This window comes from Limulus polyphemus, unplaced genomic scaffold (assembly GCF_000517525.1).
Source record: "Limulus polyphemus unplaced genomic scaffold, Limulus_polyphemus-2.1.2 Scaffold5362, whole genome shotgun sequence".
Lineage (NCBI taxonomy): Eukaryota > Metazoa > Arthropoda > Merostomata > Xiphosura > Limulidae > Limulus > Limulus polyphemus.
In genome coordinates this window covers 17,886-45,579 of record NW_013670972.1, presented here as the reverse complement: position 1 = coordinate 45,579, position 27,694 = coordinate 17,886, and the positions used below count along the sequence as shown (strand labels likewise).

General features: G+C 31.7%; 1 protein-coding gene across 1 annotated transcript in view; it reads right to left on the bottom strand.

The window, feature by feature from the left end:
* Positions 1-27,694, bottom strand: part of LOC106472477 (lipase maturation factor 2-like) — a 46,306-nt gene that overhangs the window by 5,670 nt on the left and 12,942 nt on the right. Inside the window, exons 3-14 of the mRNA XM_013933131.2 lie at positions 26,923-27,131; positions 25,397-25,425; positions 23,084-23,301; positions 22,654-22,832; positions 20,294-20,420; positions 18,779-18,934; positions 12,162-12,267; positions 11,158-11,254; positions 7,019-7,134; positions 4,705-4,829; positions 1,844-1,957; positions 96-207 (exon numbers count right to left, since the gene is read on the bottom strand). Of these exons, the coding sequence (XP_013788585.1) occupies positions 96-207; positions 1,844-1,957; positions 4,705-4,829; positions 7,019-7,134; positions 11,158-11,254; positions 12,162-12,267; positions 18,779-18,934; positions 20,294-20,420; positions 22,654-22,832; positions 23,084-23,301; positions 25,397-25,425; positions 26,923-27,131 (1,588 nt within the window). The remainder of the gene's footprint in view (positions 1-95; positions 208-1,843; positions 1,958-4,704; positions 4,830-7,018; positions 7,135-11,157; positions 11,255-12,161; positions 12,268-18,778; positions 18,935-20,293; positions 20,421-22,653; positions 22,833-23,083; positions 23,302-25,396; positions 25,426-26,922; positions 27,132-27,694) is intronic.

Genomic DNA, 27,694 nt, shown 5'->3' with positions numbered 1-27,694 from the left:
CACAGATCCTAGATTAATTGGATATAAACAGTAGTTATTGAAGTACTCTATTCTACAATCCATCTATAACTTAAGAATCATAAGAAAATACATGCCTCCTTTTTGATACTTCCCAAGGAGTATAGAAGTATTTGTATAGAACTGCTCTTATGTATTTTGGTGGTTGAGTAGGAAATGGATTTCTCTCCTTGTGCAGAAGGTTTAAAACTATGAAAAGCATAGAATAAAAACAAATTGGTAGTTTCATTTTAATAAAATTAAGATTTGTAATAACTAAATATGTAACTTTATTAAAAAAATAAGAATACATAAGCACAATTTTCTAGAATTCCACAAAGATAATAATTTTCTATTTTCATAATAAAACCATAATTATTTCTATTCACCATGGGCAAGACAATAATTTATCCAAAAACTTCATGTACCAATATTAACACTAGTTTCCAAAACTTAAAATTTAAACTTAGAGTCAAAGAAGCAATAAATAATTCAAGAACAATATTCATTAATAAAAAAAGAAATACACTCATATCAATTTATCACACAGTTTTAAGTAAAGAAAAACATTTTCTTCTGAATTTGGCAAGATTACATGAAGTGAAGATTGGTCTGCAAGTGATAAATATCAGTTTTTAGAAAATTAATACAAAAACATTTAAACTATCAAAATATAACTGAAGAACATTTCAGTAATATAGTAAACTTCTTATTATTGTGTGTATCTAGGATAAGCTATTTAACCTGGCTCTTGGCCTTGATAGTTCTAAAACCACACACTCTTAAATACCTGAACCTCAGTAAATAGAAACAAATAGTCAGGCAAACAATGAGTTATAAGCATAAGAAGTTTTATTGATGGTGGAAAATAGTACATCTTTCAACAGAAAATTGGTTTGTCTTCTTCAGATATGATCAGTACTAAGTAATACAAGATTTATATAGTGTTACAAAGACAAAGAATTGAAAAAAAAAAGTTTTGACACACTGATATTTTCCCACAATTTCGAAATAACAGAACACAAAATCAAACATTTACTACAGGCCAAATATTGACATAATGCACATTAATAACTTTTACAAGATTAAGGAACATACTATTGCAATTTTGTATTAGCCATCCTGTAATACAATTCAAGAATTAATTTTTTTTTCCAATGATTTCCTATTGCTATATCAAAGATTACATTAAATATACCTAGTCCTAAATTACTGCTGAATAACTTGTGATATAATCAAGCTGAACAAGCTTGTAGATATAATTAAGAAACTGAAGACCTATTTAATTTCTTTAATTAAAAATTAAGGCTTCCACACAAGATTACCAAATCATATAGATTATTAGCAAATTGTTTTGTGTACTCAATTTCAGGTGTCCCCTTATAAAGCATTTAAAAACTAACAATTCAGAGAACCTTCTTGTTGCATGTTATGATAGTATAACATGTAGTTGATTTTAGTTATCCTAGCCACAAGGCTAATGAATAAAGGAATTTAGTCCCAGCTTCTTAATATAGTATATATTGTAGTTGATTTCAGTTGTCCTCTTGTAAAAGGTTTTAAACTAGGCCAACAAATTAAAAAAACCTAGACATAACTTACTCATGTAGTGTACGATGTTTTCTTGTAGTGATGTCTTTAAACGAGAACTTTTAGTTGTAGCTTCTTTTGTGTGTATAGTGTCCTTCGAAAAAGAAGGTGTGTGTGTTATTATTATTATTATAGCAAAGCCACATTGGGCTATTTGCTGTGTTCACCAAGGAGCATTGTAAATCTGTAGACTTACCACTGTCCCACCAGGGGATTTTTGGTGATGTTTCCAAATATAAATATACAATGTACTCACCCTCAGGTTGTCCTTGTAGAAGCCTGTATACAAGACTAAGAAACCAAGGATTCTGGTTGTAGCTTCCTAATGCAGCAAACCACAATTGCCAGTCTAATCTTGGCTGATGTGGTACTGAAAATAATACAATGATTATTTACAACAACATAAAAAACAAATTCTCTCGATAAAATGTTGCATTATGAAATTTATTATTTAAATCAACAATTATAATTCAAAACTTGTTTGAAACCAAAGATTCAATGACAAGGAGCTTGCAAGTCATCTATAAATATACCTGTGGTAGCTATAAAGCCCCCTGTAGTAGTAAAACTACATGTCACCTACAAATACACTCACATGGGAATTTCAGTTTGAAGCAGATATAAGTTAATTCACATGAGTCTTGAATCTATTACACAGTGAGAATAACATCCACCTCATCATTCTTGAAAATTTGAAAGTTCTCAACCCTGAGACATCAGATTAAGTTTTTTTTTAAAGCTTTTCCATTTTCAATGATCACCTAACAATAAATAATAACACCAACTCATCCCTATTGTCATTAAACTAATCACTTCCAAATTTCCAGTGTTCTTATTTGTTATCTAATTGTTTTTTAAAGATGCAGGTGTTTAAACTTACATTTAAACCTTCCTTTATAATGTTTTCTCTTAACAATATTGTTAAATATATGTCTGTTATTGTAGATTCCATTATACTGTTAATGTTTAAATATGCATTGTTTCAAGACTTTTGCGTGAATCAAAAATGTCTTGCTTAATTGCTGGTGTTGTTTTTGTGAAATTTTTGAGGTTTTAATATTGTTGATGATAAATGAAACAATTATTAAACATGTAAGTTAGCATTTTCCAACAGTGAAAATGTATATTTCCGATAGATACTTCTCCTATATAGCTTTCCTGATTCAGTGCTGCCCTCTGTATGCACAATTTTTGCTCACCACTATCCTTGAAAACTCCCCTAAAATTCTGGGTGAAATTGCTCTGTTGTTGCATGCAAATAAGCATGTGACAATGCTCCACCAATAGGAGTGCAACACACTCTCCTACCACAGCAGACTCCTTCTATACTGATTGTTTAATTATCACTTTGAGATTAGGCAAGAAAAGGCTCACTAGAAGCAGGGAGGATGGGTGGGAAGATAAGTATCTAACCAAAATGCATTTTCAGTAATGAAAAATGCTAACTGATGATGGTAATTGAAACAATTTTGAAACACGAGATAGCATTTTCCAACACTAAAAATGTATTTCTGATAGATACTTACCTTTTCTCACATATAGCTAGAATCCCACACTGAAGTAGTGGAGGGATAAGTGCAAAAGTTATCTAGGTGAACCCCCTTCAGGAAGCAACTGAAGGGAACAGAAGAGCATAGGGGACACACCCATGGGATACCACATCTCATCTGTACCAAGGTACACTCTGTGCCCATAAAGAAGTGATGTGTTGCTAAGTCTGGCAGAAAAATACAGTCCAGAATCTGAATCATAGACATGCCAACTGGCGTAGTGTGGCTAAGGTATATCAGACCATACATGGTGGGTCAACTCCAGTACAAAACCAGGTAGTACTGGGTATTTTTCATTTTAAAAAAAATTAATGATGTTTTAAATTACAGAAACCCATGTTTTAAATAAACTTTTTAAATATTGAGGTTTTTCTTCATCATTAACATTACTTCCAACTACTTAAAGAAACTACAGTATTCACACATTTTAGACACAAGTTTCTTCAAAAGTATAATTAAATATTACTTGACAAAAAAATGCTGAATGATACTTGTATAAGAGTCACACTGAGGTGTTGTATGCTGTTTATCATACATTTTTCACATTCTGAAGTTTTGCAATTCTATTATTGTTATTTCTTAGATTATCAGGCAGATGGTCGTATTGTCTGTGTACGGATGTCTCAGACCGTTCATCAAAATGGTATTTTAAATATCTCCTCAATAGGTCATCAGAACTTTACAATACTATACAGTGTTTCCTTTTATAACAATATCTATGTAATGACTGAGTCACAAGTTCTGGGAATGTCTGTGAATATCACAGCAAAAAGTTTGAATTTCTTGTTCTTCATTCTTCTGCTTCTTTTTTATCACATAACTAAAAAACCTAAAAACAATGGTGTCAAACAATTTCACCAAATTTCAAATGGAGTTTCCACTTATAAGTATTATTAATAACTAGTAGTAATTTAAAAAAAATCACAATTCTAGTGTAAACAACATTATCATTACCCCTTTAAGTTAGTTTTCTTATAGAAATTTGCTGTTCCTTTAAAAAGCTTAAGTACAGGGTGAAACAAGAATTACCAGCCAATAACAGATAATAAATATTACAGTTGGAACCTCATTATATTTAGATCTTGGTTATAAATACAACCTTTCTATGTCTATTGAAACACTGCATTAAAAAAAGTAAAGAAAAAACTTTTTGAAAAAGGAAGTAATCGTACAGATGGCTAATATCAATCCTTCAAAAACAATGCAAACAAGATAGCAGGGATGGAATTTGCATCATTCCTACATAATAGCATAGGCAAGAATTAACATATAGCTATACATACATATATTCAATCAGAATTGAGTTTAGTTTATCTTATTTTTGTCTGTTAACATTCTACTACACTGTGTGCCTATGCTATTGTGTAGGGATGATGCAAATGCCATTCCTACTGTCCTGTTTGCATTGTTTTTGAAGGATTGATATTGGCCATCTCTATATTTACTCCCTTTACTTGTTATACTATAGGGCTGGGTTTTTTGGACATTGTGTACGTGCATGTGTATATATAGTACACTTATGTAGCTAATCTTCCAACTTCATACAGAAATTCTCTGAACAGCTTACTGATAAACGGTGGTCTGATAGACATATCTCCTGGCTTATATAAGAAATGATATTCTTTCCATCCTGATGTCTTAGAGTTACTTCCTTCAATCAAAACTTCTGGTCTACCACCAACACCAGTCATTCTTTCGAAAGAAAGTGAACAATTCTTAATGTTATCACATAACAAAATCATCTATTTAAAATACAAATCACAGGGACTGTTCAATAGTGAAGTTAATTGATCAATCACAAATTCATCACAGAATTTCTACATTTTGTTTAGAACATCAGTAAGAAAGTGCAGGAAAAATTATTTGTTAACACAAGGTCTTACTCTGAAGATATCTAGAACTTTGCAAGACATAGGTTGTGTCTGGAATTTGTATTGGTTGATATGATTTGAAACTAAACTTTGCAGCAAAGACAAGAATCTTGTGAAACCTCACAAAATTTCATTGACAGAAATTTTTTTTTTAAATTGCAATATATATATATAAGCTGTCACACAAGAGTAGCTAATACTCCAGTTTAACTGTAGAGATAGAGTATTAATATCACTTAGAACAATGGTTCTCAAACATTTTTGTTCACAACCAACCTGAATTTTTTCTTTTTTTATTTCGATGGCCCACAATGGGATCCATCACTATGTTGCTGCTTCCTTTTTGTAACCTTGCAACCTTTCCACGGCCCATTTAGAACTGCTGACTTAGACATAAGTGGATAATGTATGCAATTTAAAATTTTCTTAAACATATTCTTTTTTAATGGTTTTAATGCAGCAAGAATTAAAACAAATCATATTTTATCTGCTGAGAGTGCAAATTAAAACACATATTTACAACAAATTGTAACTATCAACACAAAAAAAAAAAAAAGGAGTGACAGTAGAGACAAATATTAAAAGTAAAATACAAAACAAAATATCCTAATTGTAACTCTGAACAGATTTCTTATTCAAAAAGACTGGTCCTTATGAAAAAGTAAAACGAAATCAATAAAATAAATTATGGTTGTCAACTTTACTTTTTATTTCAAATTATTCCCAAGTTGATTTTGGTCACCAAATTCTCCAAGTTATAATGGTCTATGTTGAGTAGTTAAGCTAGACTGAATGTCAAATATTGTCTTTACAGCTACTTCTTGAAGTTCAAGAAATTTGCTATTTGTAAATCTAATATCACAAAAGAATCTGTTAGACCTAATAACTGCAGTTAAATCACATGTATTATTACAAGTGGACTTAAATATATTGTTTTATCATATTAGATACACACTTCAATTTTTCTGCCATTTAAAATAAAAAATGTCTATCTTTCTTAAAAATACTTGATTTTCTTGTGAAGTACGAAAGGCTAAGAGAGATATAAAAACTGGCTATTGCCATACATCTTTGCAGAATATGAATTATTACCAAATGTACAAATCATATAAACAAATAATGTAAAACAAAAAGTTCATTAGGTGTTACAGAAACGCATATCATATATAAAGCAGCAAGCAGTTATTATGAATAACTTCTCAAAGCACTCTACCTACATCGGTTAGAACTAAAACTTAACCCAGTAATTAAAGTACCCAATTTAAAATACCAGTCTAACTACTGGTATGCAATCATGATGTTAGAAAAATATGTAGGTTCAAGAAGTCTTGACAGAAATGAATAAAAACCCTATAACCCAAGCGCTTTCGAAAGGTGGACCTTTCTTATTCAGGGACAAACTGGGAATGGCAGTGGTATGCAATTAGACAAATTTAAAACGATTAGACTGCACTGGTTCATCAGCTGGGTACTCTTGCTGTTATCAGTATTTCCTGATGTAATAGTTTGGTTTAATGGAAAACCAAACTTATTCAACATAGCTACTATACTCAAAATGCTCTGTTTGGCAGCTTAAAGTCATAAATATATATGTGTTTTGTATCTTTACAGCATAAAACCAATCATGAAACAGAGTTAGGTAGTGATAATACAGAAGAGATTGACCAAATTTTAGTGTATGACAAACTGCACATTCGTATCTAGAACAAAGATATACCTTGAATAATTAAAACCAATACAGTATACCAAGAATTTACACCACTGTTACTAGCATTGTAACAAAACTGGATGAAACTGTGTCCATAGAGTCTAACAAAATGGTGAAAAATAACTTTACCTACATTAAAATACACAAGTAAAAGTGACAGACTGTAATCGAGTCACAAGAACTAGTGAGTATAATAATAATGTAATTAACAGTTCTAAGAAAACAGACAATCTTCATATATATGTTAGTTCCAATGTACTTTATAAGTATACAGATAAAATCCTGTTTGGGAATTTATTTACCTTCTGAATAGACCATAAGAATTTGCAATCTGAAATTTGTCAACTTTAGAATTCCAACGATGAATAATGGGCCACAATGTTTGATAACTTTGCCTATCTACCACTGTATGAGGTACCTTCAAAGAGCAAAACCAATCATAAACAAGTTTATCTTTAAGTTTCTAAAAATTGTAATATTCATTAAATAAATGTTTAGCTAACATTCATGGTAAGGTATATGTCTGAAAGAAAGAACAATCGAGTCAAAAAATGAGAGAATTTCTGTGAAAAGCTTAGTGAACCTGTACCAATTCACTAACTACTATTTATCATAAATATTTACCATAAACCCCAAGTAATGTATGATTAATAATTTCTTTATATTTCATTTTCAAGCTATGATGTTCATCCTTCTACTAATAGTTCAGTCATAACAACCTAACCCCAAAATTTATATACTTATTTCCTACACTAGTAGCAAATGAAAAATGATTACAATTATTTAACTTTTTCACCGTGGCAGCAGCATTTATTTTTTGTAAAACTGTTTAGGTAATTTGTTATGATGTTGGTTTCTGCTACATAGTTTCAAGACCATTAAAATAGGTCATTTAGGACTTCATGGCAGAATCCTCGTTTTGTGACACATTCATTCACTTTCACTGGCATTCAAAAAATCACTTTCAATTTTTGGGCCTACTTCTTTCAAATACCTAATTTATTCATCTAAATGCACTTGGGCTCTGTTATAACATGGTCCACAGGGTCCATATTGTGAGACTGCATTATAACGAGGTCCTTTCAAAAGTTAAGCCAATAGCCACATTAATGCAGAACTACAGATAAACCATCTGATCTAATGTAAAAAACAGACTTCCAGTAATAAAATGAAGACAGTCAATTCAAATAAATTCAATTTTTTCCCTCTGGTAATAAAAATTTGACCCATATTTATAGAGAAAAATTATATTCAATTAAGATGGGGAAATTTCATTGGCTAAACCTCTTAATTAGTCACGAGGCTGCCACCTCACTGGCCAGTTCTAATCTAACTACATTTTATTATGAAAAATTTATTATTAAAATAACAATGAAGGTATAACCGACAAACCAGCAGTTAACAAAGAACGCAGTTTTGCCATTTGTGGAGCATTTATACTTTAATAATGTTCCATACATCATGAAAAAGACTGGAAATACATTATGAAAGGACACATTTAAATGAAAATTTGTGGTTCAAGACAGACCAGAATTATACAAAGTTCTGTGCTATGGTGGATCCCCAGTGTATACATACATACATACAGCACACTTCTACTGGAAACCAGTATTCAAGACTTAGTAGGGACAGATCTTGGGGAATTTCCAACATCCACTGCTTTGATTTTTCTAAAATAACATGAAGGGAAACCTATAATATAAATGGAAGAATAGCTGACCCTCCCTCTTTTTCAAGATTATTATGGCTGAGTAACAATATACAGCTACAGTAATAAAGCAGTGAGTCAGAGTAAGCCCCACAATTTATCCAAATGAATGAAACTTGTTAAACTTGCAAAAGGGATGTTTTAGCTACATGCTTTAGATTGTATATGCACATAAACAAACAGATATCATGCCCAGGCCCTACTGCACAACACAGTGAAAGGGTCAACCCTTACAGACCAGATCCTCAATACCTATTAATAAAAAAAATATGACATTTAATTACAGCATCTTTGCATAAAACTAGATCCATAACTTCTACATACTTATAATGTACTGAAAAAAATAATTTCAATTTTTTGCTCTTTGTTTTGAGAAACATGAATATAGTTTATTAATGACTAAAAAAAATTACGTTTTATCACATAACTGGAAAAAAATAAATATTAGCCAAAAAACTGTCACATCATATTCCATTTACTAAACTTGTTTTATTTGATTCAGTGACACAAGTCTTGTTATTTACATTCTCATTTTAAAATCTAAACTGGTACACCTGGATAATTTTGAGTATACAAATACTACTACTATAGGATTTTAAATTATTACTTCTATTATAAAATCACACAACATTTTCAGTTACTCTTTAATTTGTACATCAAGGTACACTTAATCCACTTCTCAAACCATCACCATTAAGCATAATAGCTTTCACTGGTTATGAACATACATGTACCTGGAAAATTAAACTATTAAGAATGTAATAAATAAAATACCCAACATTGTAAAATAAGAACAAATGGCATAAAAAACAAGAAGAATTTGGTATATGAACAAAAAATTAAAATCATGACTTAATTATGCCATTTATCTTAAAGGCATTTTCAACTGTGATGATATAAATAAAAAGGAGACAAGTGTAATATACACATGAATATATTACACATAGGCCTTTACATGGTTTACTACTATCTACATATGATGATGCAAATGGACGGTTCCCAAAGTTTAAGCTTTATAATGAACAAAATCCAATTTAAACCTTTTTCTGTTTTAAAAAGGACTCATATTTTAACCATAATTTAAAAAGAATTTACCAATTCAATTTGCAACACATGAAAAAACAAACTTTTTAAAATAATCAACAGCAATTAAATCAAACTAAAACATATTACAGTATACTTCCAAAAAAGAGGGCTGACTTTTTTTGGAGTTAAGAATTTTGAACTTCCCCAGAAGAACCTGTACAATTTTCTGATCAAATTAAGTAACAAAATCTGTTAAAAACCTGTGTAGTTACATGAAGAGTTGGTCATGAGGAATATTTTCTTACTACTGTTCTTGTGATATGTACTGAAATTCAGTTTCTGAGTAATAGATCATTTTTGAATTGAAAGACTGTATTATCTAAATAGTTATAAAAAAACATAAAAAACTAGAGGAGCACTCAGTAGAACACATACCTCTGCCACGCAGCACTGATCATATTTGGCCCTCAAAAAATATAGAAATGTGTCCGTATGACTGTCATTATCAATGGACATAGACCAAATTTGGCAGGACAATGAGAAATATACATATGTCCACAAAGTTTCCCCAAAATCAGATCATTTTTCACTGAGTTCTAGAGCAAAACTACCATGAAAAATCAGTCCCCATGTTAACAGATAGGGATTTTGGATTTTCGTGACCTTGACCTTCAATAAACTAATCATTTCCAAGTTGGGTCATAGTAAAAATGTATATCAACTTTCGTCCAAACCAATTTATCCATTTTTGAGAAATCTTGCTGACAAACAACCACATACAGGGGGAAAAAATAACCTTCGATGGCAGAGGTAAAAAAGTAACATGAGTGGTAATTTAATAATGACATATTGTGAAATCTGGTTATTCTAAACAAAATATTATAAAACTAATTTGCCTTACTGAATGTTGAAGAAAAATATCCAGAAATGAGACTTACTAACATTTAATTAATCTAATGAATGTATAAAATTTGTAGATTTTGTGAAATAAAATATTAGTGGAATTACTATAATACTCTACATGAATATAACAGTATTTCTACATTTCTACATGTACGTATAAACAGATCTTGCATAAAAACTCAAAATAATACCTTGTGCTTTTCTATGAAGTTTCTTTCTTGAAATTTTAGTAACAAGTTAACTATGACATAACCATTACTTTAAACCCTTATTATTACAAATAAGTTGTTAGACAAATCTAAGATTTTAAAATATTTTTCCTCCATTTATATATATAAATAAATAATCTAGAAATTTTAATGAACTTTTTAATGATGAGTATGGTGTTTCCAAGACTAATTGAAATATCTCACTAGTAATCCAAGTAATTTGGCTCTTAAGAAGCTAGCATTATTTCTGGTGAATTAGTGGCATTCAACTGTCTGCATACTGATTTATTATTGAGTTGCTGTAAATTATTCTACTTTCATTTCACTTTTGAGCTGTGAAAACAAATGACTCATCTTGAAACAAACACAAACATATTGGATGAGGGAATCTGATTATTTCCTTAAATGTTTGAAAACACTTCAGGATTTCTTGGTATAGGATTTCTTTTCAGTTCAGAAAACACATGTAAAGACATTTTGAGACCAGTGAATATTGTTTCCAGTAAGAATAGTTCAATTACTGAGTAAATGATGCCCTCATTTCATTGATCAATACACAAGTCTATCAGTGAAAAAGTAATAAAGTTTCAATTACCAGGCTGACAGCAAATAACCAAAGTGATACGCCACTCCAAAATATTACTCCAACCATATAAAACACTTTCCTAAAATGTCCACTAGATGTTAAACATCTGAAAAAAAAAAGAAAAAGTCATACACCCAAATTATATAATGAAATCTGTTGAAGAATTAAAAAAAAAAGAAGATATATATATCATTCACAATACACTACAAAATTTATTAAAACATCTAAAAAAATGACAAAAAGAAACTTTACTAATCAGAAACACTTTAGACATTAACTATTCCAATATTTCATGTACTTCTATCCTGATATTTAAAATTTCAAATTCAACAAAAGTCTGTACATCAGAAGCTCTGGTAATACTTCCTTTTAAAGTAACACATTAGCATAAGGTATCTTTAACTCTAAAGCATTAAATTCTTATATTATAATCTACTTTTCATTTGAACATAATTCACATTATATATTACTAAAACCCTTGAGTGAACATGATCACTAGCTATCTCACCAAAATCTCTGACTAATAAGCCAACAATATTTTATTTTAGTGCATATATTTATATAAATCTGATATGTAAACATTTTGCTCTTGAGTGACATGGCATAATCACAAAAAATTGCAAAAACTCTTTAGGGTAACAATGTTTTTTTTACAGCACTCCTAAAAAAAGTTAAACTATAAGATGTAGATTATGTAGTAGTTTATTTTAATATAACAATACCTCTATCCCAGAAAACAGCAGCATGTATAATTTATTAAAGTAAAATTAGGAAATAAACAGAAAACAAGAGAGGCAAGTTAGAAATATAGGTCATTCATTCATTATTGAGATAAATAAGCTATAAAAGATGTATGCAAAACATGGTGAATATTTCTGGTTAATGTAGGTTTTATATTCATAGTACATGTACTTCATCATAATAACAGATAGGCCACATACAAACTTCTAAGTTACACATGCAAATTACACATTATGTTAATTGGTTTTATCATGACATGTAACGATTATTACCTGTACATTGCTGCTAGAATATTTGCAACAAGTGAAAGGGCTCCCAAACAAATGGTAACAGGCATTGTCTTGTTCAGAGCCGATTGAAAATCTTCAGCAGTAAAAGCTTGAAATATGATTCAAATAAACTGTTTATATTACTAACTTTGTAATATTCTAATTATTTAAAGCATAAAATGTAAACCAACTGTCATTAAAAAAGGCATTTTAAGTATGTGTTAGACTTCAACAAGGAAATTAATATAAAACATTATGAATACAACAACATAAAAAATATTTTAAATTAAAATTAAGTATTTATTTAGTGCTATGATGGATTTAAACCATATGCCAATGGATCAGTCAATTTGACTGACTTCATAACAACCATGTAACCATGAAAATATACATACTGTAACTGAATGTACTAAGTGTATCTTTACAAAGTATGGCAAGCTTTTACTAAAATGAAATTGTATGTAAAAAATTTTGATTTTAATAAAGTATTTTTACTCAAATTTATCTGTGAACTTGCATAACTTTTAATGAGACAGTCTGAGTGAAATGTGATTTTCATGCTAAGAATAAAAATATTTCTCCTCACTTTACAGTTAACATATTTCATCTGTATAACCTCTAGAACCTTCTAGATAAATATCAAAAGTTCTTTTTATGCTAACACTTTATACTTTACCTCTTATTTTCTCTACTCTAATACTAACTGTAGCAAAGTTATCAATATGCAGTAAAAGGACAAGTTGAAAAATATGAAATAAAAACACTTTTTTAGAATGACTGCAGCTTGTAACAAAGAATTACAATTACTTATCCTAACACCTTTATGCTTTTAATCTTTTACAGTTGCTTTCATTTAATTTTATTAATATCAAGTTACATCATGATACAGTAGTCCTTGTTGTTTCATGAAGAGAAATCATGAGAGCTTAGGAGAAACGAACTATTAGGTTATGTCAGGATACAGTAGTCCTTGTTGTTTCATGAAGAGAAATCATGAGAACTTAGGAGAAACGAACTATTAGGTTATGTCAGGATACAGTAGTCCTTGTTGTTTCATGAAGAGAAATCATGAGAGCTTAGGAGAAACGAACTATTAGGTTATGTCAGGATACAGTAGCTCTTGTAGTTTCATGAAGAGAAATCATGAGAGCTTAGGAGAAACAAACTATCAGGTTATGTCAGGATACAGTAGCTCTTGTAGTTTCATGAAGAGAAATCATGAGAGCTTAGGAGAAACAAACTATCAATTTACATCAGGATACAGTAGCCTTTGTAGTTTCATGAAGAGAAATCATGATAGCTTAGGAGAAACGAACTATCAAGTTACATCAGGATACAGTAGCCTTTGTAGTTTCATGAAGAGAAATGATGAGAGCTTAGGAGAAACAAACTATCAATTTACATCAGGATACAGTAGCTCATGTGGTTTCATGAAGAGAAATGATGAGAGCTTAGGAGAAACAAACTATCAAGTTACATCAGGATACAGTAGCCTTGTAGTTTCATGAAGAGAAATGATGAGAGCTTAGGAGAAACAAACTATCAATTTACATCAGGATACAGTAGCTCTTGTAGTTTCATGAAGAGAAATCATGAGAGCTTAGGAGAAACAAACTATCAATTTACATCAGGATACAGTAGCTCATGTGGCTTCATGAAGAGAAATCATGAGAAGTTTGTAATTTTTTTTCATCTAAGTTTTCTTATCAAACTTAATCAATTTGTAATTTTTACATTTAGTTACTTTTTTAAAGAAATATAACAATAAATAAAAAAAACCTATAAAAACAAGAAATTTAGCACTTACTTAGTGTTTTAGTAAGCCTATTTCTTTTTATCACTATTTTGGTTGTTCAAAAAAATAGTTAATAAAACTTTCATATATGCATTGTAGATTTTTTTGTTTATTTTAGAGCAAAGCCACAATGGGCTACCTGTTGTATCCACTGCAGGGAAATGAACCCTGGATTTTTGTGTTAAAAGCTCATACACATACTGCTGTTCTACCAGAAGACTGTATTTCAGGACACAAAAAATATAAGGCACTAGAATAGAAGGAGGTTGAATGTCAGCAAAACCTGCAAAGAAAATATATAAATTGAAATTTGCTGATTGCATAAATACTCAGCCCTCTAAGCCAGTAACTAGTGGAAGCACCTTTGGCAACAATTACTGCTACGAGTCTTTTTGGATAGGTCTCTACCAGCTTTATACAATGGGATGGTGTAATTTTTGCCCATTCTTCCTGCCAAAATTGCTCCAATTCGGATAAGTTTGTTGGAGATCTTGATGAACTGCAATCTTCAAGTCTCACTATACATTTTCCAATGGATTCAAGAAAGGACTTTGGTTGGGCCACTCCAAGACATTTATTTTCTTCTTTTGAAACCATTCCAGTGTGGCTTTAGCATTGTGCTTTGAGTCATTGTCCTGCTGCAATGTGAAGTTTCGACCCAGTTTTAGATTCTTGGCTGACTCAAGCAGGTTATCCTCTAGGATTCATCTGTACTTTGCACCATTCATCTTACCCTCATTTTTGACAAGCATCCCAGTACCTGCTGATGAGAATCATCACCATAACATGATGCTACTGCCACCACCATGCTTGACAGTTGGGATGGTGTTGACTGGATGATGTACTGTTTTGGGCTTGAATTTTGTCTCGTCTGACCAGAAAACCTTCTGCTACGTGTCTGCAGTATCATTTACATGTTCTGCCACAGACTCCATACAAGATTTTAGATTATTCTTTCTCAGTAATGGCCTCTTTCTTGCCACTTGCCCATACAGATCAGCTTTGTGTAGGGACCAGGATATTGTCAATATGTGAACTCTGACTCCCATCTCAGAGATGGAACTTTGGAAATCTTTCAAAGTCACTATTGGCCTCACAGTGGCATACCTAACTAGTTTCCGGTTTGCCTGGCTGCTTAGTTTGTAAGGGCAGCCTGATCTGGGTTGTGACTGGGTGGTATAAAGAATATTCAACTTCTTAATGATGGACTTCACCTTACTCAAAGGGATAATCAGCAACATTGAATTTTTCTTGTGACTTTCTCGTGATCTGTGCTTCTCTACCACTTTATCCATGACTTGTTTGAAAAGCTCCTTGGTCTTCATGGTTTGTTTATTGTATCATTATGTGAGTTGTGGCTGGAACAGATGCATTTACTCTCAAGTCAAGTTAAACCATTTTGATTACACATAGACAGAGACCATTACACTAGTTTTGTGACCTTTCAAATTAATCTTTTGCACCTGAACTGAATTAGGGTTGCAGTAGCAAAGATGATGAATATTTCAGCAAATGAGAATATTCTAATTTTCTTTGAAAATCTAACTTACTTACATAGCATCAGTATTTTTTTAGCTTTCTCAGTTTGAAGTAGATTTTATAGATTCTAAATATAAAGTCCAATTTGAAAGTTTCATGATTGCAAGCTCAGATGGCAACAAAAGTTAACATTTTCCTACATTGAAAATGTATTTCCAATAATACTTACCTCCTCTCAAACTTATAGCTATTACTCATCTGCCAGGGTTTCTTCCTTTGCCCATCTAAGCATTTATTCAATTTGATGATTAGCAGGGATGGGCAGGATCCCCTTATGCTTTACTTATGAGTGGTGGTCCAGCACAGTACAGTAATACCACCTGGTCAGCACCTAGGTGGTCTTATGGAACACTTCATTTCTACAGAGCCTGTTGCAACCTGTATAAAATATATTGAAGTAGTGGTTGCTAGTGCAGAATTGGTTTGATAAAAGCACACCTGCCTAGGCAACACTTGCCATAGAGTGGAATCCAGTGGAAAAAAAAAAAAAGTAAAGAACCCTGTGAAGTAGAGAGACAAGAAGTGTAACAAAAAATACTCCCTCTCTTCTTATAATCTAGCTGATGTGGTCAAAATAGCCTCAGGGGTTAGGCAAAAATCCTCAGACGTAGAAACTGCCAGATCATGTAAATAGTGTGAGATTTAAGTATTGGGAGAAATCCACATATCAGCCCACACAATATCCTCCAGCAGGCAATTCAATCGGGCAGCTAAAGGCATAGAAATGTGACAAATCTGAAGAGACATGACTCGCAGAAGTTTCCTCAACTGCAAAGATAACCCAGAATAAGCAATATGGATTAGTTTGCAAACCCACATTGCCAAGGTAACTGGGGATAAATCAAGGGAAACTGAAGGATCGCAATGATGAAAAAAAAAAAACACCAATGTCTGTCACCTCAAATGGAGTTAATGCATGCCACATAACATATCAGGGCCCTGACTGGACATAAAAAATGACTGGGGTCTGACTGGTCATATGAATTGGTGAGGGGGATTTATTCCCATCCTTGGCTGCCAGAGTCTTAGGTAGGAAGGACCTATCTGGGTGTAGAAGGACATAAGTAGAGTGATAAAAGAGTCCTGTGTACATGCATTGCAAATAACTCTGACTGATGACGTCCACAGGCCAGCAACAACAAAAAATACACTTTAATAGAAAGGTGATACATGGTACATGAGGCTAATGGCTCAAATTGATGTCAAAACAAAGCATGTAATACCACCTTAATATCTAAGTTAGGTAATTGAAAAGGTCTTTTGGGACAAAGGATGCAAAATGATTTGAGAAGGTTGGATATTATTGGGGACTCAAATAATTTCCAATGTTTAGAGTATTGAAATGTAGTCAATAAAGCTGTTTTATGTTAGGAGATAGTACATGGTGCTAGACCCTTGTCAAATAGACAAGTCAAAACACATGATATGGTTGTCACATTTGGGCAAAGTGGGTTCCATTTTCTCACATGACAACATTGTTGATAAATGTACCATTTCTTGTGATAAATATTCATTGTGGGTCTACAGAGTGATTGAAACAAATACAAGGTAACTTTAGAAGTTAAACCCTGATGCCGTGCAAAGGACTGCATAACTTCCATCCATGAAGCTTGAGCTTCAGAATGTCTAAGTGTATAATGTCGATTTGAGGTTGTCTCAACAGTGATGGCCAAAAAAGGAAGTGACAGAGGTGGGCACTTTTGAATATACTGCAGAAGAGGAAACCATGGTTGGGCTGGCCAATCCAGGGCTACTAACAGCACTCGACAAGAGGTGGATCAAACTATAACCAGAACTCTGGGTAACAGATGAATTGGTGGAAAGGCATAGAGGTCCAATACCGTCCAGTCCTGACTGAATACATCTATCAACGATGTCCCAAACCAAGAGCAAATCCACCGGAAAACCTTGCAATGATTTGCTCTCAAATTCATCACCCCCAGAACACGGTAAGCAAAGAGGCTGATATGATGGGCATGAGTCCAATAGAGAATATCCAAACTTTAAAAACAAAAATCCAGTAAAGAAGTGACGGAAATGTAAAATACCACTGTGGAACTGTCGGAGTGAAGCATGACGATTTTTCCCTTCAATAGATCTATACCTTGAGACATTATCATTTGGAGAGCAAGAAGCTCTAAAATAGTGATGTTGTCCATCTATAGACCCTGAAATTCCTGAGTATTGATGTACACAACCTATCCATGAAGTGAGGCATTTGTGAAGAGATGAATCTCGAGATGAAGGGGTGGTAGAGGAACACCTATTGTAGTATTGTTCTGATCTAACCACCACTTGAGATCTAAAATGTTGATCCCGAGTAAGGAGAATGGGCAATACAGTGGATCACTGTTCAATATCTATTAGTCGCACAGCAATCACTGAAGGAATCGCATGTGTGTTCATCCCAAAGAAATTAGAGTTTCGAGGGATGCCCACATCCCCAAAAGAGAAAGAACTATCCACGTAGTGGGAGAAGGAGACATGAGGAAGAGTATGACTGCCCATTCCATAGCATGGAGCTGGATAGGAGTCAGCTGAGCCAGACTTATATGCATGTTGAAAATACACCCAGATTGACAATGTATTGAGTCAGCATGAGAACAGATTTTTTGGCTTTGATAAAAAAGCCTATCTTGTTGGTTTCTGAAAGGAGAACCTGGGTGTGACATTCTGCCAACTGACGAGACGATGCCAGAACTAACCAGTCGTCCATATAATGGTGTATACACTGACCCAAAAAATGAAAGTGATGATAGAAAGCTCGTACGATTCTGCAGAACACATATGGTGCAGATGCTAGTTCAAAGGGCAGAACCCTGAAATGCAGAATCTGATCCTTGTGCACAAAATGTAGATAGCAGCAGGATGACTGCACAATGGGAATGTGGAGATAGGCATTGGCAACATTAAACTTTGTCATTTACAGACCTGGTGAAAAATGCCAATGTAGGGTGAGAAATACTCCATCATGAATCTGGGAGGATCTAAGAATTGGTTGAGACAAGAAAGATAAATGACTGGATGCCAGTTGCAGGTTTTTGTGTACACAGCTAATCCTGAAATCCATTTTCAAGCTTTGTTTTCAGTTAATCATATCAAATGCAGGTTATGTATACAGGTAATCTTTACATCTTCATGCTTTATTTAATCTTGATAAGATGTATAACTTCTTAAAACATTTTACTACAATCAAAATAAAATATGGAACATTTGTCCTCCAATAAATAAAATAATAGGCCTAAGCATCTGTTCACAGATTTTCAATTAATACCACAATACTTACCTATTTTGGAAATAATGGTCCAATCTGGTAAAAGCTGTATAGAAAATAGTTTTGCTGACCAGTATATCAGACCACCAAATATTATCAGCTCTGCACAAAGTGTCAGTAACATCCTGGTAAACTGAAGTGATCTTCCACTGTTGCTGGTAACTTTATCTGTTAAGAAAAAAAAACAAAAAATTGAGAAATACACTTAATTTTCTTAACCTAGTACCTGATGTTTTTTCAATAAATAAAACTGCTTCTCCATCATTTACTGTGATAGATTTGACCAGAAATATTAGTGTACTTCTCAGTTTATCTGTATTTTTGTCACCACTATTAATAGATCAGATGAGATTTTCCAATTTGCTCAGTACACTAGGTCTTCCTTGACCTACAAATTGTATTTTTTTTTAGACAATCTACATCTTTTTACTCAATTCTATTGGTATTCTAAACTTGAAAGGCAGGTTTGGTGTGCCTTGCCCCATGCCAATCAACAGTGTGCATTTGGTTTTGTTATCAATGGCTTGTGGGCTGAAGCTCTTCCAGGAAAATTCATGGCATGCAGCTCTCGACTTGTCGTGGAAACACTTATAGGATTGCCTGTGGCTGCTCACATCTCCAAACACAGATTCTCTGGGGTCTAACAACAAGATGAGGTAATCAGCCTTCTCAAGACACGTCTGCTCCTGTCAGTCAGTATTTATACACCTACCTGGTCATTTCTTGGGTTCATTGTCACCTATGGAATTCCATTTCTTCAGCACATTGCTAGTTGTTGACCTGAAGATGTTTAATTGTTGCGCAATAGCACGTACAGACATTTTCCCCAAATGACATCCAACTATCCTTCTCCTCTGAAACTGTTAGCTCTTTTTGTGTACTCATCATTTGGCATACAAGTTCAAAATGACTTCCAAGCAAACCACTAATCACCTTTATAGGCCAAACTATTTGCATATTTCATTCACACCCATTTCTGTGCAATCAGAGGTGTGTCCCATGACGTTTTGTAGGATAGTGTATGAGGGTCTGAAACCCCACAAGTTTCATGAAGACTTTCGCAACAGCCAAAACTTAATGTTTGGTGTGAACTCATGCACAATAGGGTTATAGGCCCATTTTTGTTTGCTGAGTGGAATGTCACAGGTGTGTGTATCTTGACATTCTGGACAATTATGTGATCTCCCAGCTGGAAGAGTTGCAACCATTCATTATTTTTCAGCAAGATGGTGCACCTACATTCCAGTGTTTGAATATACACAACTTCCTTGACAAGAACTTCCCCGAAAGATGGATTGGACATAATGAGTCAGTTCCCAGATTTAAAATTTAAGCAAACACATATTATTTCTACAACAGCATAAGGGTCAAAACTACTTTTACAGTGTCTATGTACAAGGAGATCTCTTAGTGGTGATTAAATAGTTAAATATATGTTTTTGGCAAGCATTATTAAACATGCTTAAACTTGAAACACTAAAGATACTAAGTTTCACTGTTTTAAAGATTTATTAAGGAGAAACTTACTAAGGGAAGGTTTTCCCACAAGGTTCAGCAGAAATTCATCATCCACAAGAGAAAAGCACAAAACAAGGGTCAACAGATTGAAGAAGTTGTAGTTTCCAGACAAAATGATGCACAACTGAAGCAACACCTAGAACATAATGATAAAGTATATATATATATATATATATATATATCTGCAACAGGTTACTGTAATTTTAGTGCAGTATCCGTTCTTTACGCAAAGCTGCATAGTTGCATGGGTGTTAACTCATTTTTTTAATTTCTAAATTCTGAATAAAAACTTTTACCAAAGAAAGGTTCCCATTAAAAAAGTTCAGTTTGTTTTTTTAGATAAGCTCATGATATGTTTGATTTTTTACTTAAGAGAATCTATAATACAGACTTGCACATTACTGTGTAAGTTGTATAGGAGAAAATCTAAAATTACTGGAGACTTAGGACACACATTCAGCAATTTTTACATTCATAGTTTCAATGTAGTTTAAAAACCCATTAAAAGATGTTTTTAATCTTCACAGTACAATAAACATTAAATTGAAACAGCAAATTGGTCACAAGTGTAAAATAATAAGTTCATATAATTATTAAGAATATGATTTTATATATTATGCACATTAATAGAAGACAAATATTTATCACTGTAGTCTGGAGTTTATTTATATTTCTATAATTACTTTAAAAATACAACTGGAAAGAACACACTAATAATTTCTACCTATGAATGACAAGATTAAAGTTTTGTTTTATAAATGACCAATATAGACTTTGAAGTAACAACAGGCTTCTAAGGAAGACTGTAGGTAAGAATTAATAAAGTATTTTGAAAGTTTCATCTAATTGGTTGTTAAAATTGTTTGACCAGGTTTTTAAATTTATTTTCAAAGTTATAAACAAACTTATCATTCTTAAGTGATAAGTACAGATTAAAAGAAAAAAGTAGTTTCCAGACATGATGAAAAACTGAAGCAACACCTTGTACATGTGAGGACTCCTTAAAGAAATGGTTAAATAGCTAAAAAATTCATGGAGACCATTTGGCACGAGGTTTAGCTATAATAGAAAATGGTTGAGATACTACTGGTTCCCCACATTTCAGTTTGGATTGGTAGATGTTTGAATTACTGTCTGATAAGCCTCTGTGTACATTCTTTTAGATGATTATCTAACTGGTGCTTAATACTCCCCAGATACATTAACTGATATTTGACAGAATTATATTGATACACCATGTGATGTTTGTAGCACTGACACTCAATCTTTGATATTAAAGAGACTGTTTAGTCTCAGTTGAGATTTACATACTCTTCTCAAATTTTGATCCTGAGAATAATAAGTCTTTAAAATTTTCCCTCAGTCTTTTTGTAATCTCAAAACTGTATTTCCAATGTACGGCAAAACAACAGTAGGTGATGTTTTGGACTCAATTTTTTTTTATTATCCTAGAAATGTTCATTTGGTTTAAGAAACTCTTAATTACTTTGTTTATTAACCTTGTAGAGCATGCATTTACCTTTAGAACCTTCTTAATTTTCTATGATTCCTGATAGAAAAAATTAAAAGAATCTAATAATTTATATGCCTGATTCATACAATGTCTGTCAGATTAGTTTTCAACTCTATTGGTACAAAACTACCCATGTGTCCAGTATAGGATGGTTTATGACAGTGGTCATAACAAAATTTGCCATTTTGGTTAGTTATACATGTTAAATATAAATTTTTATGGCAACGTTTGTTTACATACAGCTTAAACTCTGCAATGAGCAATATGTTGGTGTACACAAGATATTTTATATGAAAAAAGAAGAAAAAGCTTAAATGTGTGGATTCATACAAAAATATTAATTTATGTTCTATTTTTTTGTGCAGTTTGTTTTATTATTAAGCATCACTAAATTTTGTTTTATAGTTCAATTTTAGAGATTATTCCAGATGTCATAGTGATGTTTCATAATGCATTTGATAAGTCAAATTGCTGGAATTTGGTCTTGGTGTTCTTTAGTTCTTGTGTGTGTTAGCCATCTATTTAGTCCAAAGTTAACACTTCTGGTTGAACTATAAATACTATGTCAAACCCTTACTGATAATAGTGTTTGAAAATCAAATCTTTACCACTTAAGCTTGTATTTAAATAAAGCACATATGACTGCTTTTAAGTTTAAGAATTTTGTTTTCTATAAAACATTTTATGTATATGTACTTCACATTATGAATACAAATGCATTTTTTATTATTATCACCACATCTACATGTTAAAATTCTATAGAAAACTGTTACAAACAATGTCTTTAAAACAGTGAGTATACTCCTATACATAAAACTACAAATGGTCAAATACTCAGCTACACTAACTTCAATACCTGAGAATAAAAGCTGAAGATTTTTGCTGAACGAAGAGGGATAAAGAATAAAAAAGGCACACCAATTTCAATCACAAGTGTAACAGCCACTGCAAGTTTTAATAACCATGTTGGAAGGTGATGACAAAACCAGGCAAGAGCTGTTGGGATGCACTGACTTTCAAAGTGAACAGTTAGAGCTGAAAAAATTTTAAAGATTTATAGTCTGATAAGATAATAACTGTGTTACTTGATACTAACAAATACCCCATAAAAATAATAAACACCTTAAATGTAGACAGTAAATCAAGAAATAAGGACACTAGTATTAATAGTATACAATACATCTCGTGTTTATAAACACACAATACTCTATAATTCAGTTAAAATCTGTAAATTTCTAAAAGTAGTTTTGGATATTACTGAAGCTTTCAGTTGATAGCAATCATACCTGTGAGTCCCCACCATGTCGGACATAAACTGGTGAGCTTTACTACACCAGAGGCAAACATTAACCGAAACAAAAGCCACCGTAACAACCAAAAAGTTACTGTGTCATGGGGCCGGTGCGGCAAGCCAGAAAATGCTGCGTTTGACTTTGACCACTGCAAGAGTCCCAGTGGTGCAACGATGACAGTTAAAAATCCTGCTTCTAACAGTAGAATATCCCTAAATAAAACCAACAACACTTATATGAACATAACAGCATTTTTGAAAACAATAAAGTAATTTTAAAAAACTGCCGAAATGCAGTCTTGTTTTTTCTTACAAGTTGTCATGAAAGTATTTAGTTATATTGATTACATAATTAAGTGGTAACGTCCACTTCCTCAGTTATGCCACTAAATTTATTGTGATGTTATCATACTTACTTTGTCTCTGCTTGTTAGCACACTGTATAATAGTACATACATGTACAGGTACGTGCTACGGCTGTGAAACCTATGTACTGTTTATTGCTATAGTGTATGTCCTATTCTATTGATATGCAGAAAACAACTCATGTTTCATATTTTTAACACATATTTTTGTTTACTTATATTCACGTTTTTCACTTCATAAATGTTTACAATGTTGGGCATACATGTACAGTGTATATGTGACATTATAATCATATATAAACCAAAAAACATGTATACATCTCAAACTTATCAATTTCCAGCTGCAGAAAAAAAAAGACAAATTTTAAAAGTTATTTTTATTTATTTTTTAATCAACTCACTCTCTAAATACCTCTAACATTTCAAACTTACATATATTCATTAACTTTAATTTTGAGATACTGAAGTGTAGGAACAACACCTATTTAGTACAAAAACATTTTAAAATAATTATTTAACAATTTTACTGTAATTCATATGGAGTAATTTAAGTTTTAATCATTTTCTGAAAAAACTTATATTTTGCTTGAAATCATTATTTTCTTCCAAATGGTAAACTGCTTCTGTTAGTTACATACAATGTATACAATTACACCTGTGATGTAATCTCACCATATGTCAACATCTACCTTTTTTTACATGTACACCTTAGCAACTGTAACAAAATAGCATGCTACATTCATATACAGTCACAGATCCAAGTAAACTCTGAAATACAGAAGATTCAAAATAGATATTTCACAGTTAATCAACACATTGGCTTGGTAAAAAATACAACTGTTGCCTCAAAAGATTCACATTCAATACCTTACAAATACTCAACATAATACTTAGGTAATAAATAAATACAACCACTAATTCAGAACCTCACATTTAATACTTCACAATTATTCAGTACAGTACTTTGGTAACAAATAAAAATAAGCAAAAACTCAGAAGCTTCATATTTAATATTTTATGATTACAAATGAATAATATGGTAACAAATACGAACTAAAAAGCTTCATATTTGATATTTTATAAAGCTCAACACAGTACTATGGTAACAAATACTATATTATATATAGATACCTTACAATTACTCAACATGTTACATATACTACAATAAGAAATAAAAGATAAACTTGCAAGTATTTAATGTTTTATATTTCTGTTCAAACAATGTTTAACCAGAAAAAAAGATAATAATGGAAAAATAATCTAGAATATGCACAAACTCATAATAGCCTTTTTATAAAATGTATGAAGGTAGAAAAATATTTCAAAAGACTGGAAAAAATTAATATATTTTGTATAAAGCCAAACGAGATTACCAAAATTGATCAAAACTATTAAATAATGAAATTTTAAATAAAATGTTATTTAACTTTGTTCAAAGGATAACTAAAAAAAACAAAAATTAAATAACAGTGGGAAAAGACATGTACGTTTTAGAAGATATACGACTAAAGTTCCATATTATTTGGTTGTGATATATGTACACAAGAAGGTTATACCAAAAAAAGTGGCCAAGATTAGAAATAGTTCATTCACTATCAGAGAACATGGAAAAAAACACCCAAGTCACCTGATAAAACGCGAGTAAAGAAATAACCTAAACAATAAAGAGTTTCAAGAATTTTCTATTTCCTGTTTCTATCAATTTTTTTCATGATGATAAAAAGTCAATTAAATTATATTTAATAGCAATAACTTTAGTTTCAAGATTTTAATTTCCCTTTTTTTAACTGGCTGAGGAAAGATTAAAGTCACCAAATTAGACTTGTAATATGATATATAAATATATATAGTACTTGACAGTATCAAAATTGGTTAACCTACAGAATAATTCATAAACACACTGACCATAATACAATAACTTACAAGTACAGAAAAACACTTACCACTGAAACCACAAAAAGGTCTGTCCACCCTAGAATAATACATTTAATGAAAATGTAATACACGATATTCATTAATCAATAGAAAAGTTTAAACAGTGTTACACCAATTATCTGCTGTCCAATTACCCAGATCAAATTTTGAAAATTAAAAATATGTATATATTTTCTCAATAAAAAAATCACACAAATGTTAAACATGTTCTTACATACTTGGATCATGGATCACTTTGTAGCAAAGGGTATATTTTGCAGCAGAACCATCAGTTGTTACATTAGCCTTTTGAGTACAGACATGCTTTGTTTCGTTAAAATTAAAAAAAGTGTTTATGTTTTTTAAATCAAAATTGCTCTTTGCTGGGGTGAACATGTCTACTATACATAAAAGAGTGTTTTTCTCATTGAATGACAAAGTGGACATTGTGAACAAGTCATAAAAAAAAGTGAATCTGGTAAAAAGCTAGCAGAGAAATATTGTAAAATATATATTCAAGATACAATTATTTGTAATGCTCAAGATATAATTTTTAATAATGTCCAGTTATCCAGATTTCTGATTATAGTCAGTGTTATACTGTACTTGAAAAACCAATGTACATCTTGAAGCTATTGTGCCCAAATGTGTGTGTGTGTGTGTGTGTGTGTGTGTGTGTGTGTGTGTGTGTGTGTGTGTAATTATGTATATACATATACGTATAGTTAGATAGATACTGATACAGATTAATAATCAATATAAAAAATACAGTTAGCCTAAACTCTATTTTTTCTCTCTCAGTGCAATCTCATATATGAACTAATGTAGTAGAACTGTCCTAATCCATTTTTAAGCTTAACTGACCTAACAGTTTGAGTGTATAACCTATCATAAAAAATTCTAACTAGAAACCAGTAAGTTTAGTTTAATAATTCTGCTGTAATATTTTGGAAATAGCAAATAAAAATCATGTACTTGTAGCGCAAAGTTAAAAACTGCTGTGATCATCCTCGTAACAGCTCTTAGCTAGAAAACAAATTTTACAATATGAATGAAATATTAGAAAGAACTATATATATATATATATATATACTTAATATTCAGTCTTAGGGTTTTTTTTTAGTTTTAAATTGGTTGTACAATGTTAAAATCTTTGGTTTATTTAGTTTACAACATTTCACCAGGTTTATCTGCCATCATCAGGCGACAAAAAACAAATAAACTTAGGATAAGGGGAATTAATTAAAAAAAGGAATCAAATGAGAATCAATAACAATACAAGCATGTACTTAATCATGTGCTTGTAGATTAATATTGGTATCAATTTTTAAGTGATTCCTTGTCTTTTAGTTCAAAATGAACAAAGTTTTACTACATACTACTGATAAAAAACTTATGTGAAATTTTACAATAGTTTCATGAGTTAAAGACTTTTTCTTTTACTTAATATTTCAGTGTGAAATTTTACAATAGTTTCATGAGTTAAAGACTTTTTCTTTTACTTAATATTTCAGTGTGAAATTTTACAATCATTTCATCAGTTAAAGACTGTTACCTGGTATAATGAGAAATACAGTATCCATAGTAATCCGAAATTAGCACAGTCTCTAAGTCGAACCCATATCATTCCTCCAAAGGAAACTGACATGCCTACTATGCTTAATAACTCCATGAAAGTTGGCACATCAAGTCCAAATGCTGGAGCAAGCCAAAGTAATGATGGAAGTTCTTTTGCTTTCTTCTCTACTTGAGCTGTACCGGATTCTGTAAAAGGAGTGTACTTCATAGTAATATCATCAAATAGTGTATTGTGGTCTTGAAACAAGCATTTTGATTGTCATACATATACTTCAACAGGAGTTACTTGGGCATCTGAATGAAAAGTTACATAAAATGTTTCATTTCTAGATGTTGTGGAAATTCATTTGATCAATCATTCTTAAAACATATATTGTATATATAACAATGCTTATGGCTACAAATACCCTATCCAGTCATAAAACAAATCAAAATATTTTTCACCTAATGACAACACAGTATTCAAAGATTTTGTTATTTTTTCCCATTTCTTATACACATTAACCCACTTTATACCATTAGGTCATCAAGAAATTAATGTTGCTTTTTTAGATGATAAAACCCGAACAACTTATATCATCAAAACAAAACATTTATTAAATGAAATAGTGTCCATACTTAGCTATGATGCTGTTCCATCTTACAATCAGGTTGTTAATTCCCTGATTATAGAAACCACTTGGATTTGAAGCAAAAAACATGTCAATGTTCTCTTTAACACCTTCCACATTTGCTTTCCCATTAAGATG